The following is a 16,200-nucleotide window of genomic DNA, read 5'->3' on the forward strand; positions in this document are numbered from 1 at the left end:
TGTTGTGCTCAACGCGACCCGCGTACCCAACTCACGCTATACTGCCCTCCAGAAATGCGAGGTAAATTACGTACCTCGGTCAGAAATGATAGACACGGGCACACCATGAGACGAATGATCTCACAGATATTTATCTCTGCCAACCGCTCAGAAGAATAGGAAACAGCCACATGAATAAAATACACTGACTTAGTCAGCCTATCCACAATAACCCATACTGCGTCAAACTTCCTCTGAGTTTGTGGGAGTCCAAAAACGAAGTCCATAGTGATACGTTCCCACTTCCACTCAGGAATCTCAATCTTCTGAAGCAAACCACCCGGTCTCTGATGCTCGTACTTTACCTGCTGACAATACAAACACTGAGCTACATACGCAACAATATCCTTCTTCATCCTCCTCCACCAATAATACTCCCACAAGTATTGATACATCTTAGCGGCGCCCGGATGAATAGAATACTGGGAACTATGGGCCTCCTCTAGAATCAACTTACGATGTCCATCTATTAGGCACACAAACTCGACTCTGCATCCTCAAAACTCCATCATCTCCAACTGTGACCTGCTTGGCACCTCCATGTCGCTCTATGTCTCTAAGGACAAGCAAATGAGGATCATCATACCGCCGATCTCTGATACGCTTAAATAATGAAGAACGAGCGACTGTGCAAGCTAAAACATAGCCGGGCTCAGAAATATCCAACCTCACGAACTGGTTGGCTAAAGCCTGAACATCCAAAGCAAGTGGTCTCTCACCGACTGGAATATACGCAAGGTTGTCCATACTGGCTGACTTCCTACTCAAAGCATCGACCACTACATTGGCCTTCCCAGGATGATACAAGATGGTGATATCATAGTCTTTCAATAGCTCCAACCACCTCTTTTGCCTCAAATTTAGCTCCTTTTGCTTGAACAAGTATTGCAAACTCTTGTGGTCCGTGAACACCTCACATGACATGCCATATAAATAGTGCCTCCAAATCTTCAGCGCATGAACAATGGTTGTAAGCTCCAAATCATGAACTGGATAATTCTTCTTGTGGATCTTCAACTATTGCGAAGCATATGCAATAACCTTGTCATTCTGTATCAACATCGCACCAAGTCCAATATGAGATGCATCACAATATACCGTATATTGCCCTAAACCTATAGGCAATACCAATACCGGCGCCGTAGTCAAAGCTGTCTTGAGCTTCTGAAAGCTCGCCTCACACTCGTCCGACCACCTGAACTGGGAGCCCTTCTGGTTCAACCTGGTCATCGGAGCTGTTATAGATGAAAACCTCTCCACAAACCGACAGTAATAACCCGCCAAACCCAAGAAACTTCAGATCTCTACAGCTGATGTGGGTCTAGGCCAGTCCTTGACTGCCTCAATCTTCTTAGGATCTACCTGAATACCCTCTGCTGATACGACGTGACCCAGGAATGCTACTAAACTTAACTAAAACTCACATTTCGAAAATTTAGCATACAACTGGTTGTCTCTCAGAGTCTGAAGAACGACTCGAAGGTGCTGCTCATGCTCCTCCCGGCTGTGGGAGTAGATCAAGATATCATCAATGAAAACAATCACAAAGGAATCTAGATAGGGCTTGAACACCCAGTTCATAAAATCCATAAATGATGCTGGGGCATTTGTCAACCCAAATGATATCACTAGAAACTATAATGCTCATACCGAGTGCGAAAAACTGTCTTAGGGACATCAGATGCCCTAATCCTCAACTGATAGTATCCAGACCTCAAATCAATCTTCGAAAACACCCTGGAACCATGAAGCTGATCAAATAAATCATCAATCATCGGCAATGGATACTTGTTCTTGATGGTGACCTTGTTCAGCTGCCGATAATCTATACACATCCTCATCGATCCATCCTTCTTCTTAATAAATAACATCGGTGCACCCCAAGGTGAGACACTAGGTCTAATAAATCCCTTATCAAGCAAGTCTTGCAACTGTTCTTTCAATTCCTTCAACCCTGGCGGGGCCATACGATACAACGGAATAGAAATCGGCTGAGTGCTCAGAGCCAAATCAATGCAAAAGTCAATATCCCTATCGGGTGGCATCCCCGGTAGGTCTGCAGGAAATACCTCTGGAAACTCACGAACAACTGGTATAGAATCCATAGAAGAAACCTCAGCACTAGAATCACGAACATACGCCAAATAAGCCAAACACCCCTTATCGACCATATGCCGAGCCTTCATATAAGAGATAACCCTGCTGGTAGAATAACCTAGAGTCCCTCTCTACTCCAATTGAGGAAACCCTAGCAATGCTAAGATCACGGTCTTAGCGTGATAATCCAATATGGCATGATAAGGTGACAACCAATCCATCCATAAAATGACATCGAAATCCACTATATCAAGAAGTAGGAGATCTACACTAGTCTTAAAACCCCCAATAACAATCATATACGAACGATAAACACGATCTACAATAATAGAATCACCTACTGGCATGGACAGATATACAAGAGCGGTCAAATAATCACGAGGCACAACCAAATACGCAGCAAAATAAGATGACACATAGGAGTATGTAGACCCTGGATCAAATAGAACTGAAGCATCTCTACTGCAAACTGAAACCGTACCTATGATAACTGCGTCGGAAGACTCAAACTCAGGCCTGGCTAGGAAAGCATAACATCGGGGCTAGGCCCCACCACTCTGAACTACATCCTTAGGACGACATCCTACTAGATGACCTTCACCTCTAGCGGCCTGACCTCCACCTCTAACACCTCGACCTCTACCTTTAGCTGACTGACCCCTTCCTCTAGCTGGCTGAGCGGGCGGTGGAACACCTAGTGTGAACACATGATTTTTGCCCTATATGAATTACTCCAATAAATTCAAAACAAAGTAATTTCTTTCAGTGTTTGCAATTTTGTTGGATTTCGTGGCATTTTCTGTTAATTATTTGCATTTGTCTGTACACATTTATTTAATTCATGAAAAATACAAAAAATATGTTGCATCTGCACTTAGGATTTAATTTTATATTTTATATTTTTAGATTAATTAGCAAATGAGTTTGTTTTATAAAAAATGTAAATCACAAAAAATAATTCATTTTGCATTTTTACTTTTTAATTTTGAATTGTATAATTTTTCTTTAAATTTAGGATTTAATTAATTATTGTAAATACCATGATGAGTGATTAATCTAATTGGGTAGCTTAATTTAGTTTTAAAATAATTATTAATTAATTTAGGATTTATTTTAATTTTGAAAAAAGAAAAGAATTATGAAATTGAAAAAGGAAAAAGGAAAAAGAAAGAAATGAGAAGACCTAAATCTGGGCCAAAATTCTCCAGTCCAAATGAAAATTACCCAATACCCAGCCCAACCCACGCCTGACCCGGTCCGGATACCCCCCAAATGAAACGACGTCGTTTCAATAAGTATTGATCTGAGCCATTGATCTCCCCTTGATCGAACGACTCAGAACTGAAGCCCTGGGAGTATTTAAATGTCCGAAACATGTTCCCCCCCTCAAAACCCCTTCTGCTCAACACCCCACAAGAAACACCCGAAACCCTAGCTGAGCCGCCCCCAAATCCCCGGCCTCCGGTGGCGGCTCCACCTCCAAACGCCACCAAAATCACACCACCGAACCACCTTGACCCCTTGTTCCGAATCCCCACTCCGTTTCCCTCGAATGTTGCCTCAGCTCCTCGAATCTTAGATCAGAAGATGAACCATAGAACCCCAGGTCTCAAATCAAGGTTTCGTCGAAGATTTTAAGGCTCAGTTCGACTTTAATCGCATGTTTTTGACAAAGAACATACGATTAATCTCGGTTTGGGCCGGAAATTGGAGATATCGAAATGTAAATGTTATTTCTTGTTTGTCCTAGATCCTTAGGTATTCTTCTTTTCCCTTTGGTATTCTTGTTTCCTCATCCTCACCTTCTTCTACTCTTTCTCATTTTCTGATTTTTATTCTGTTTCTTTATATTTATTATTCTTCTTTATCTTTCGTACCTGCATGTTAGATTTAGGATGTGTGTGATTGTGAGTTGGGTCTTGTGTTCAAGTGCGGATAGTCTGAAGTTGCATTGTCCTTTTGGGCCTAACTTCGAGTCTTCAGGATCTCAATTTGAACGTTTGGGTTTTGGGATTTTTCTTAAGTATTGATTGGGTTCACAAGATTAAAAAGCCCAATGAGAGTTGAGCTAGGTTTTCAGTAGACCCATCGAATTGGGTCAGCTTGACCCAATTAGCTTGACCAGTTGACCCGGGTGGTTCTGGGGTAGTTTTAGAATCTTTTAAGGGTAGACTAGGGAATTGGCCTAAGGGAATCTTGCTATAACAGACTAGGAAGCTTCTAGGAAGCTAGGGAAGGGGTTGGTTCTGATTTTCTGTTTCTTTTATAAGGGTATCTAAGCTATAATAAAAATGAAAAAGGGGGCAAAGTGCAAAACTAAGTCTGCCCTAAGAGCTTGCCTATAAATGCAGCTTTTCTTGCCTTTCATGGCAAGACTGAAGAGCTGAAAAGAAGAAAAACTCAGGAAAAAAAATACAAAAAAAAAATGCCAGAAATTTTACTGTTTCATTGAATTTCAGTGAGTGTGGATTCCTTTTCAACTTCTAAAACTGCTTTTACTTATCCGAGTGTGAAAGAGATTGAACTGGGTCACCAAAGTTGGGTCTAAAGTTTTGTTGGGCTGCCGAGTGTTTGAGTTTTTTTGTATTGAGTTGTTGTACATCATTTCTGGGGTTGGGACTGGTTCTACTGGTTGCTTCAGTGCTGATTCTTGTTGTTGCTCCTGTTGATTTTTTATTTTGTCTTTGTTCATTCCCAGGTACACATCTATGCACTCTATTCGAATGTAAAGCTTGATATGGGAAATCAAAAATGGAATATGGAGCTTTGAGTTGTATTCAATTTAAGTTTAAAATAAGAATAAACATGCTTGTCTACTTTGTTTTGCTAGAAATTTCCCTTGCTGCCTCTCAACTGTGAACGATGGGATCAACCTTTAATCTCCGAATGTCATAAGACATGGTAGCCTAGTCTAAATGTTTACCTTAGTATAAGTTCTTTATATGCAGTCATTTTACTATTCAGTTGTCTTGAGTTGGACTGGTTTAGATACTGTTGACTCAAGATTGTTTATTTCACGGACTATTAGATCTGATTGAAATTTGGTATTTACATTTAACTTGCCTGAGTTTTGTATCGCAGTTTCTGGTACAATTTTAGAACTCGAGCAAGTTGTTTGCTCTCGAAGAACTGTGATTCAGACTATGAGTTTACAGTTTGAAGAGTACCAAATCTGGTAAACTGTGGTAGAATTTATAGTTTGGGACTTAAATTTTCACTATGCCATTTGGTCCAATATAGTTGCTGCATTTTGTGGCAGAAATGGGTATAGCAATGCACAACATTACTAGAAGTTGAATTCTGCATTAAAAATTGTGGATGCAGACTTAGCATGTAACAAATGGTAAACGTGGGTTTGTATTGGCTTGTAAATAGACGCAAATTTGAGCCAGTAGTTTGGACGTGTATTCGTTCATGTATGACTATCCTTATGGAATTATTTAAAGGAATTGGGCCGGTTGGACAGCATGGGACAACTTACTAGGAAAGGGCCTTCATATTTGTATTGCTCCCCCCTCTCAATGGTCAAAAGGTTATGAGTAAGGTCATTGTTAGATGTTGGCTTCAGGGATTCGATCCTGAAGCCCTTGCATGCAGCCAGTGTTGCCAAACTATTTGGGCCTTTGGGCCTGAATATTATTGGAACTTCAGTCAGAAGAGTTTCCTCACGTTGAGACGGGTTTGTTTTCCCAGAAGTCTGGGCCTGTTTAATTTGGGCCCTTCCGTCAATAAAATGGCTCAATGAAGCCTTGTTGATTGGAAGGTATTTCTCAAGTACTTTAGTGTTATATAATTAGGGTCTTGAAATGGAAATTTGAGGCAATCCATAGTTAGACACTTAGTAACAAATGGCTCTTGTGTTAATTTCATAATGTAGAGGTAAAATAATAAATATTCGTAGAGGTAAAATATTCTTAATAAACAAAGCGTTATTAATTATGGACACGTTCGCGTGACATGATTTTTGACGCGCCAAAGGAAAAGAGTATACGTACGCGTAACTCAATTCTTTAACTACGAATAATCAAGTGATTTAAAAGCGGTTAAAAGATAAAAGTACATAGGATCTGAACTCTGTAATTAAACAATTGTAATAGGCCAAGTATGATCAAAGCGACCGTGTTAGAACCACGGAACTCGGGAATGCCTAACACCTTCTCCCAGGTTAACAGAATTCCTTACTCGGATTTCTAGTTCGCGGACTGTAGTACAAGGTCAATCTTCTCCTCGATTCGAGATTTAAACCGGTGACTTGGGACACCCTAAATTATCCCAAGTGGCGACTCTAAATCTTTAAATAAACAAATCCCGTTTCGATTGTCCTTTAATTGGAAAAACTCCCTTGTATTTATACCCTTTACAGTGTTGTCACACCTCCTTTTTCGCCGGCGCCCCGCAAGAAGGGGCGCGGAAGGGAGTTTTTTTCAATTAAAGGACAATCAAAACAGGATTTATTTATTTATTTCAGAGTCGCCACTCGGGAGATTTATGGTGTCCTAAGTCACCGGTTTTAAATCCCGAATCGAGGAAAATAATGACTCTGTTTAACAGTCTGCGTACCAAAAATCCGGATAAGAAATTCTGTTAACCCGGGAGAAGGTGTTAGGCATTCCCGAGTTTCGTGGTTCTAGCGCGGTCGCTCAACTGTCATATTCGGCTTGATTATCTGATTTTATATAATTATTGTAAGCACGTGATTTTTGCCCTATATGAGAAATACTCCCAAAAAATGCAAAATAAAATGATTTTCCTTGGTGTGCAATTTTGAGTATTTTTGTGATATTTTTGGATAATTATTTGTATTTGTCTGTGTTTGCTTATTTGTTAAATTAATAAAAAATACAAAAATATGTCGCATTTGCATGTAGGATTTAATTCTATAATTGTTAGTAATTAAATTAGTTTTTACAAAAAATTAAAAATTACAAAAATAGGCATCTTTTGCATTTTTAGCATTTAATGTCCAAATGAACAATTTTATGCTTAATTATTACTTAATTGTGCGTTAATTGTTATTGGAGTTAATTTGCGCTTTTATAACTTAGTTTAGTTCTTAATAATAATTTAAGTACTTTTATAATTTAGTTTTAAAAAATAAAAGAAGAAAAGAGAACAAAAATACAAATAAAAATCGGATTGGGCCACTTCTTCAATTTTCAACCCCAGGCCCAAACAATTGTCCACGACCCAGTCCACTTCACACGGGTCGACCCTGTCCGCCCCATTAACCCAATCCATAACCCAATACCCCTATCTTGCATTTCAAAGACACAAAACAAAACAAAAAAATAAAAGGAAAACCCTAAAAGAGACCAAAACTCATCCGCCCCCCACACCCATTTTTGCTCTTTCTTCTCCAAAATCCCAAAGACCCCATCCATGGATGCCCTCGTCACTTCCCTTCAAACTCGACGACCATGGCTTCTTCAGTTGGTGATGCTGCTCTTTCTTCTTCCTCGACCTCACCTTCGTCATCTTCTCCGCCATTGTTGCGTCGACCATAGTTGCTCACGCAGCTGCTACTGCGCTGCCTTCTGCCTCATCGACCTCGTCCAGTTTCCCCCCCCCTCCCGTTGCTGCACCTTCACGATTCGGCGAGCAGCCATGACTGCGACGAGCTGCGACGAGCTACTATGAGCGTCCAGCTGCGACGAGCAGCCATGACTGCTCCAAACGGATGATGTTTGCTCCAGCTTCGGCGTGGACATGGCTACCATTGCATCACCTCAATATCGAGCAGCTGTCCGTCGACCTCCCCGTCGACTTTGTCGCTGCTGCTTCTCCTTTTCCTCCAGTGATGCTGCGTCGAACCCCCATTGCTACTATTGCGGCGTTGCTTCAGTCAAGTTCTTAAAGTCGTTTGATTCGTCGTTGAGTTCGTCGTTGAATCCGGACAGATTTATTCCCATTCGAGGTTTGACGAAACAGTCCGTACGTATGTTGCTCATCTCCGGTTAGTAGATTTTGAGTTTTATTTTGTCCATATTTTGTTTTGATATTTTTCGAATCTAAAATCGACAAATGTTTGTTTTGTTCATGTCTATGTTTAGATATTTGATTTTTTGTTTTGTTCATGTTCATGTGTTTTTGTTGAATTAATTTTCAGATTTCAAATGGAAGTTAATTAGTTATTTTTCATGTTTATTTCATGTTTGTATTGTTGTTTAAGTGAATATTTGTTAGTTTAATGTTTGTTAGATTCAAATTGGAATTTAATTAATTATCTCTTCAATTTGTCTCATGTTGTTATGTATTTTCCGGAAATTAGTAATGTTGTTTGAATCATTGAATCTGTCATGTTTTGTTGCTTAAAGATAGATTTAATTCATGTTCGTCTTGGTTTGAAGTTCATGTGTAAATTCAGTGATTTAATGTGAGTTTATGTTTGTTTGTGATTTGTTAATTTAATTTGAATCACGCATATTGTTGTTTGCATTATTGTCTCTTTGTTCATCCATTAATGGTCTAAATTAACCAGGATTGGTTCCCGATATGGTTGATTTATTTCCATTAATTCGGAGTTTGTGTTGTTCATCATGTTCATGTAAATTATTGTTGAAGATTGTTGAGAAATTGGTCATCTTGACTATATTTTGGTTGAGTTATGATTAATTGATTGTTTAGAGCAGAGGGGTAATTTGGTAAATTGCATTGCATTCGGGGGTAGATTTGTAATTGCAATAAGGTCGGAGGGGTAGTTTGGTAATTGAACATTATTTTGATTCTTTATGTTAAGCATGGGGGACAAATATAATGGGGTGGGGTTTTTGATGTACTTGTTTAATATAATGGGGGACAAGACAAAACATAATGGGGAGGAATCTTGTACTTGTTTAATGTAGGCATGGGGGACATATTGTAATGGGTTGGGAATGTGGTATTTATTTAATGTAGGCATGGGGGACAAAATTTAAAATAAAGAAGACATTTAATAGTGGGCCAAAGCATGCCATTGGGGGAATAATTTTGGGGTTGGGAATGGAAGACTTGTCTTGCTATATATAGAGGACTATTCTTGACATTAAAAGGGACTAGAACTTGAACCTTGAGAGGATTTTTAGAGGAGAAAAAAGAAGAGAGTTTTTTAGAACTTGAATATTATTAAGAGAGACTCGGAGAGTTGACATACTTTGATACTTGAGAGAGTTTGTGATAGTAAAAGAGAAAGACAATTTGAACTTTCACTCGAACAATTCTGTTTGTTTTTCTTCGAGTGTTATTCAAAATCCGAAGCTACTGCATCTCGTATCTTTTCTCTTCTCTGCTTTGATTGTGATTGCACTTTGGCACTGCTGAGTTTTCAATCTGTTACTGGGTTATTCTACTGGTTGTTACTGGTTTTGCGGTGTTGCTGAACCTGCTGTTGCCGCGTTATTACTGTTGCTGACTCCTACTTCTTTTGTTCTTGTACTGCTGTTTCCAGGTACACATTTGTACACTCTTGGCTTGAAGCGAAAAATGAAATATTAATCAGGCTCCTGTTCCTTGTTGAAATCTCTTGTTTGGATCTGTGTTTGAATATTAATTTTCCTCTCTTTGTATAAAAATGTAGTCGATTAATTAATGAGCAATGATGTCGCATATGTATAACTTCTTCATCTAATAATGTTAGTTTACATTAATCGAAGAATAGTTAATCTGTTTTGATATTATTGTGTATTTATCTCATGATCTAGCAAATAATAAAATGTGGAATGAAAGCAGTTTTTCCTTGTACAAACGTGATCGCAATTTTCTGTTCACAATAGCTGTAACTTAATAACTAATAAAGTTGCGTTTTTTCAGCATGTAAATAATTAGGAGATTTTTCTTTTATTTTAGAGACGAACTTAATAGAAAATGTAGTCGCTATAGGTTTATCCTTTTAAAATAAAATGAGACGAGCCTCGCCAAATAAATCACAAACCGCCGGGGCCCTCAATAAAATACATAACCATTGATTAAACCTTGGATTTGGCCATTTAATGAACCTTCACGGCCTCTTCCTAAAATAACAATACGCTAGTCGCTTTAGGCGCGCCTTTAATAATTTAATTTCCTTAAACTCGGGTGCACATTTATGTGACCCAAATCCAATGTAATTAATTAGGACTGTCTACCGTTTTCAATTGATAGAGACGAACACGACAAGAAACGTAGTTGCTATAGGATATCCTTTTAAAATAAGAACGAGATGAGCCTCGATGAAAATAAACAAAACACGCAGATGCGGGGCCCTTGTTAAATGTAAATCATTGAAGCATTTAGTTTCCCGGACGGGTTGTTTAGCAAATCTCACAACCTTCCTAAAATGACAACACGTTAGTCTCTTTAGGATACGCTTTAATAAACTTTACCTTCTTAAACTCGGGTGCACATTTATGTGACCCAAATCCAAATCTCGACGGATTCGAAATGCCTCTCTAATCACGGGTACATTGACTGTGACGTGGTTCGAGATGCATGTCCATGACGTTGCAAATTCATTAGAAATAAAGAACGAGGTGAGCCTCGCCAAATAAAAATACAAATTGCGGGGCCCTCAATAAATATTGCTTTAAAAATTGTTTAGGCTTCGGGATGGACCGTTTAGTAAAATTCCACGGTCCTACCCAAAATAAATACGCTAGTCGCTTTAGGCGCGCCTTTAATAATTTAATTTCCTTAAACTCGGGTGCACATTGATGTGACCCAAATCCAAATCTCAACGGAGTCAAAGTGTGTCGACGACCACGGGTACATTGATTGTAACGCGGTTCGAGATACATTTTCACAACGTTGCAATTCTTGATAAAAACAGTAAATGATAAAAGCGGTTAAAAGTTAAATTTTGCACATAAGTTCACACTTGTATAAAATCAGATAATCAAGCCGAATATAACAGTTGAGCGACCGTGCTAGAACCACGGAACTCGGGAATGCCTAACACCTTCTCCCGGGTTAACAGAATTCCTTATCCGGATTTCTGGTACGCAGACTGTAATATGGAGTCATTCTTTTCCTCGATTTGGGATTAAAATTGGTGACTTGGGACACCCTAAATCTCCCAAGTGGCGACTCTGAAATAAATAAACCAATCCCGTTTCGATTGTCCTTTAATTGGAAAAAACTCCCTTGCACCCTCTCGGGTGCGGAAAAAGGAGGTGTGACAATTATGAACCTACGTGCAAATTTGAACTGTCTACCGCTTTGTTATTACTTGTTCAAGGAATTGCAACGTCGTGAGAATGCATCTCGAATTGCGCCACATAAATGTACCCACAATTTTTGATACGTTCCAACTTCGTTGAGATTTGGATTTGGGTCACATAAATGTGCACCCGAGTTTAGGAAAATAACATTATTAAACACGCGCCTAAAGACTAACGCGTTGTTATTTTGAGAAAAGCCGTAAAGTTCGCTATGCGGCCTGTCTCGAAATCTAAGCATTTGAAATAACTATCCGTTGAGGGCCCCGCAATTTGTGTATTCTTGTTTATCGAGGCTCGTCTCATTCATTATTTTTTAAAGGAATTTGCAACGTCATAGACATGCATCTCGAATCACGTCACAATCAATGTACCAATGATTAGCAAAACATTTCGACTCCGTTGAGATTTGGATTTGGGTCACATAAATATGCACCCGAGTTTAGGAAAATAACATTATTAAAGCATGCGCCTAAAGAGACTAACGCACGGTTGTTTTGGGGAAAAGGCCGCGAAGTTCGCTAAGCGGCCGATCCCGAGTTCTAAGTAATTAATCCGTACATTTGTGAGGGCCCCGCAATCTGTGCGTTTTGCTAGGCGAGGCTCATCTCATTTTATTTTAAAAGGGACAGTCCTAAAGTGACTACATTTTTTTATTAAGTTTATCTCTAAAAGAAAATCTCCAAATTAATTACATGCTTAAAAAAGGGGATGTGACTTATTAGTTATTAGTCTAAGACAAATGCAAATGGGAAATTGTAATCGAGTTTGTACAAAGGGAGATTATTTCGTTCCTTATTCTATTAGTTAATAACACTAAAGTTGAGATTATGAATAAAACACGAGATTGACACCCGGTAATATCAAAACAAATCAACCACTCTTTGATTAATTTAAACCAACATTATTAGATGACTTGAACTATTGGAATTGACTATGTGTAATACAAAGCCATTTTTTTTTACTTTTTTTACGACTTCTCGAAGAAATGCGTCAATGCTTAAAAACCCGACATTAGACTAACATCAATCACTAACATTCGAGAATATTAGTTTACTAACATTATTCACATGTTTGTATAAATAGATTCAACAGTCCAGTTTACGCATTCCGCAGGCATTTGCATGATATTAATGAATGAGATATCCTAATATACAAATCAGTAGAAAAGCTAGATCCAACTTAAAGCTTCAAATCTTCATGTATATTCATGCTTATGTTTTCGGCTTACAAATGACCAAGGTTACAGCTGTGTACCTGGAAATGGCAATACAAGAAGATGATAGAGCAGTCAGCAATAGTAATAACACGGCAAGACAACAGCAACCCAACAACAGCAATTCAAACCAGATTCGAGGCCCGGGAAATTTGAAGAAAACCAAACCAGCTCGATAGAGCAAACTCTAAAAGCTTATAAAAGACTAAACCGCAACAAACAACATCACCTCAAACAGACCCAACCACGTGTGTATTAAACCCCAAAGCTAAACTCGTAGACTACTTTGTTTTTGTTTTCTCTTTTTAAACTCTCCAGAACTCTCTTAAGATTTTCAGAAAAATGTTCAACCCCTCTCTAGATTTCCAGAATCCTCATCTCTTTTTTCTAAGTGACTCTATTTATAACCCAACACAGGTATGGGCAACATATTTTAATCAATCACTTTATCATCTTTTCATACCATTATGTTTTGTTCTCCACACTTGCATGCCTTATTTACCACTATATTAAACAAGTGTATTATTTCGCAGTACCACATGTCTTGTCCCCCACTATATAAAACAATGCATTATTTTCCATTACCACATGTCTTGTCCCCCACCATGTATTAAACAATGTATTATTTTAATATATTAGCACTTAGTGGACCGAGCACTCAAATTAATCATTTTTTTAAAACTTAAAAATCCCGAAAATGCCCCTGAAAATACTGAAATTACCATTCTACCCCATCAGCTATACCCAATTCATCTAATCAATTTCCAACTAACAATCAAATTCTGCATAATAAACTTGCCAAACAAACTCCTAATCGACAACGTTCATGAATTAACAACAACATCAGATTCATATCCGAACAAACTTAACGAAACAAACAAGTAGACTTTAATCACTAACTGGAGCATCAATCGAACTCAAAACAGTAGGCAAGTTGTCCAAAATGCACACACACACAATTTCAACGAATATGAAGTAGGAAAACATGCGAAAATGTTCAAAAATGAAACCACATATTAAAACGAAACATAAGAAAAAGCAGCAAAAATCCGTGAACGAACTATAGTTGACCTTTATGCTAACGATCCGACGTCGAACAATGTTGAACTTCCGATGAAACACAACTTCGTTCACAACACTGTTTCGACGCTTGACTAACAAACCCGGACTTGAACGGAACCTCGACGTACTGCCTTGACGTATGACTGAGCATGACCTCGAACCAACCTCAGCTTAAAATTGTTTTTTGTGTGTGTGCAAGTGGTTTCTGGTGGACTGGTTGGTGTTGCGACTGACTGGGGATGGAGTTGGGGTGAGCAGCTGTGGCTGGGAGATGGAGGGGTCGTTTAGGACGATGGGTGAGGCAGCATAGTGGAAGCACACTCACGTTCTGTCGATGGGTCGCTTGACACCAAGAGTGAAAGCAAGCAATGCGTGCTCACGGGTCTGACCATCCTTGGAAATACCAGCTTCAAAACCACCAGTGGTGGAGTCAATAATAAGAACAGCACGATCAGCCTGGAAAGTACCAGTGATCATGTTCTTGATAAAGTCCCTGTGTCCGGGGGCATCAATCACGGTGCAGTAGTATTTGGTGGTCTCAAACTTCCACAAGGCAATATCAATGGTGATACCACGCTCACGTTCAGCCTTAAGCTTGTCAAGCACCCAGGCATACTTGAATGACCTCTTGTTCATCTCAGCAGCTTCTTTCTCTCACCTCTCAATAACACATTTGTCAATACCACCAAGCTTGTAGATCAAGTGACCAGTGGTGGTCGACTTTCCAGAGTCAACGTGGCCAATGACCACAATGACTAAAAGACTTTGAGAAAGGGAAATTAAGCTCCGATAGGTCCCTCACAGCGCAGCAGAAGAAAATCGCAGGCAAAGTGATGAGGAGGAGGGCAGCCATGGGCATGGGAGCTGGAGATGTTGCTGCTCGACGTAAAAGAAGGAGGGGGCAGCTGCTCGACTAAAAAGTGGTCGACAGGCAGCTGATGACGCTGACAAAGAAGAAGAAGCAGCGGCCGTGGCGTTCGTCGCTTGGTTGTTCCGACGAAGATGAAGGAAGCAACCATGGGAGTTTAAGGTGGAAGGGTCGTTTGGAGAAGGAGAGGAGAGGGGGCAGGCAACTCTTTTTTTAGGGTTTGGGGGTTGGGAAATGAAAAAATAAAAATGAAAGAAGGGAGTGTTTGTTTGGGTTATGGGGTGGACCGGGTCGGGTTGACCCGGTAGGGGTTTGGTTAAGGGGTTATTTGGTTTGGGCCTAGGGTTTAAAATTGAAGAAAAGGCCCAATCCGAGTTTCTTCTTCTTTTCTTGCTTCTTTTTTCTTCTTTTATTTTTTCTTAAACTAAAAACTAAACTCTAAAAATCCTAAATTATCCTATAGAACTAAATTGATTTATAAAAGTGCTAATTAACTCTTAATAACAATTAACACACAATTAAATAGCAATTATGATAAAATCACACAATTGGGACATTAAATGCTAAAAATGCAACGTACATTATTTTTATGACTTTTTGTTCTTGTAAAACAAACTTAATTGCTCCTAATTGTAGAATTAAATCCTAAATGCAAATGCGACATATTTTTGTATTTTTTATTAATTTAATAAATAAACATGCATGGGCAAATACAAATAATTATCCAAAAATGCCACGAAAATTCTCAAAATTGCACACAAAAGAAAATTATTTTATTTTGAATTTTGGGAGTAATTCTCACATAGGGCAAACATCACGTGCTTTAAGCTTCCCCTCTTTGTCTGAAAACACGAAGAGTTTTCATGCAAAGATAAAGTGAGCGATTTTTGCCCATCCGAGTACTCCGTGTGAAGCATTTTTTGAAAAAGATTTAACCGAACCTTTGCTTCAAAGGTTTCCTACATATCCCTGGCTAGAAGGGAATCAGGTTAATGTAGTTCGGGAAGTTTTGGTAGCTGGGACTACCATGAGACTGCAAGGTTACTGTTGTTGCATGCTGTTATTACTGCTTGCCGACCACCTTATTACACCATGCTGAAAGAAAACAAGAAGGTAGACTAAACTATAGTCTATGAATTACAAAATCTTATCTAGATCTTCAGCCATGCTCTTGTGTCTCGTGTTGCTTTGATGTCTCGGTGACTCCTCTGGCATTTCTTTACGTCTAACTTGTCTTGTATTCTCCCTTGACTGTCGATCTCGAACTGCTTATGTCCTTCTCGGGAGCTTCGCATTATTTTTCCATCGAGTCTTGGACTTCCTTCCTCTGCTGGGATTCTTGTTGTTTCCTGCTGGGGATTTCGGCTGTATTCCTCTGTTATATGGGCGGGCTCCCAACTTCAAAACTTGAAATTTAACAACTGAAATGTATTCCTCTATTATATGGGCAGGCTCCCAACTTTAAAACTTAAAATTTAAAGATTGAAATGTATTCTTCAGTTATATGGGCGGGCTCCCAACTTCAAAACTTGAAATTTAAAGACTGAAATGTATTCCTCTATTATATGGGCGGGCTCCCAACTTCAAAACTTGAAATTTAAAGACTGAAATGTATTCCTCTGTTATATGGGCGGGCTCCCAACTTCAACCAACAACTTTGAAAATAAAGCGTCATTCTGTTCTTCAGGGGGGGCTCCTGACCTTAACAACAACTTTAAAAATAAAACGCCATTCTGTTCTTCAAGGGGGCT

At 39.1% G+C, this 16,200-nt stretch overlaps 1 protein-coding gene across 1 annotated transcript; it reads right to left on the minus strand.

Annotated features, from left to right (window-relative positions):
• Positions 1-13,902: 13,902 nt before the first annotated feature.
• On the minus strand, positions 13,903-14,217 carry LOC104247523 (elongation factor 1-alpha-like). Its single transcript, XM_070149864.1, has one exon. The coding sequence runs from the start codon at positions 14,215-14,217 to the stop codon at positions 13,903-13,905; it is 315 nt and encodes a 104-aa protein (XP_070005965.1).
• Between the last annotated feature and the right edge of the window lie 1,983 nt (positions 14,218-16,200).

Source organism: Nicotiana sylvestris, chromosome 6 (genome assembly GCF_000393655.2).
Source record: "Nicotiana sylvestris chromosome 6, ASM39365v2, whole genome shotgun sequence".
Classification (NCBI taxonomy): domain Eukaryota; kingdom Viridiplantae; phylum Streptophyta; class Magnoliopsida; order Solanales; family Solanaceae; genus Nicotiana; species Nicotiana sylvestris.

Bases quoted from the DNA above. Each gene is read 5' to 3' on its own strand.
- LOC104247523 (XM_070149864.1), bottom strand. From the start codon at position 14,217: ATGAACAAGAGGTCATTCAAGTATGCCTGGGTGCTTGACAAGCTTAAG.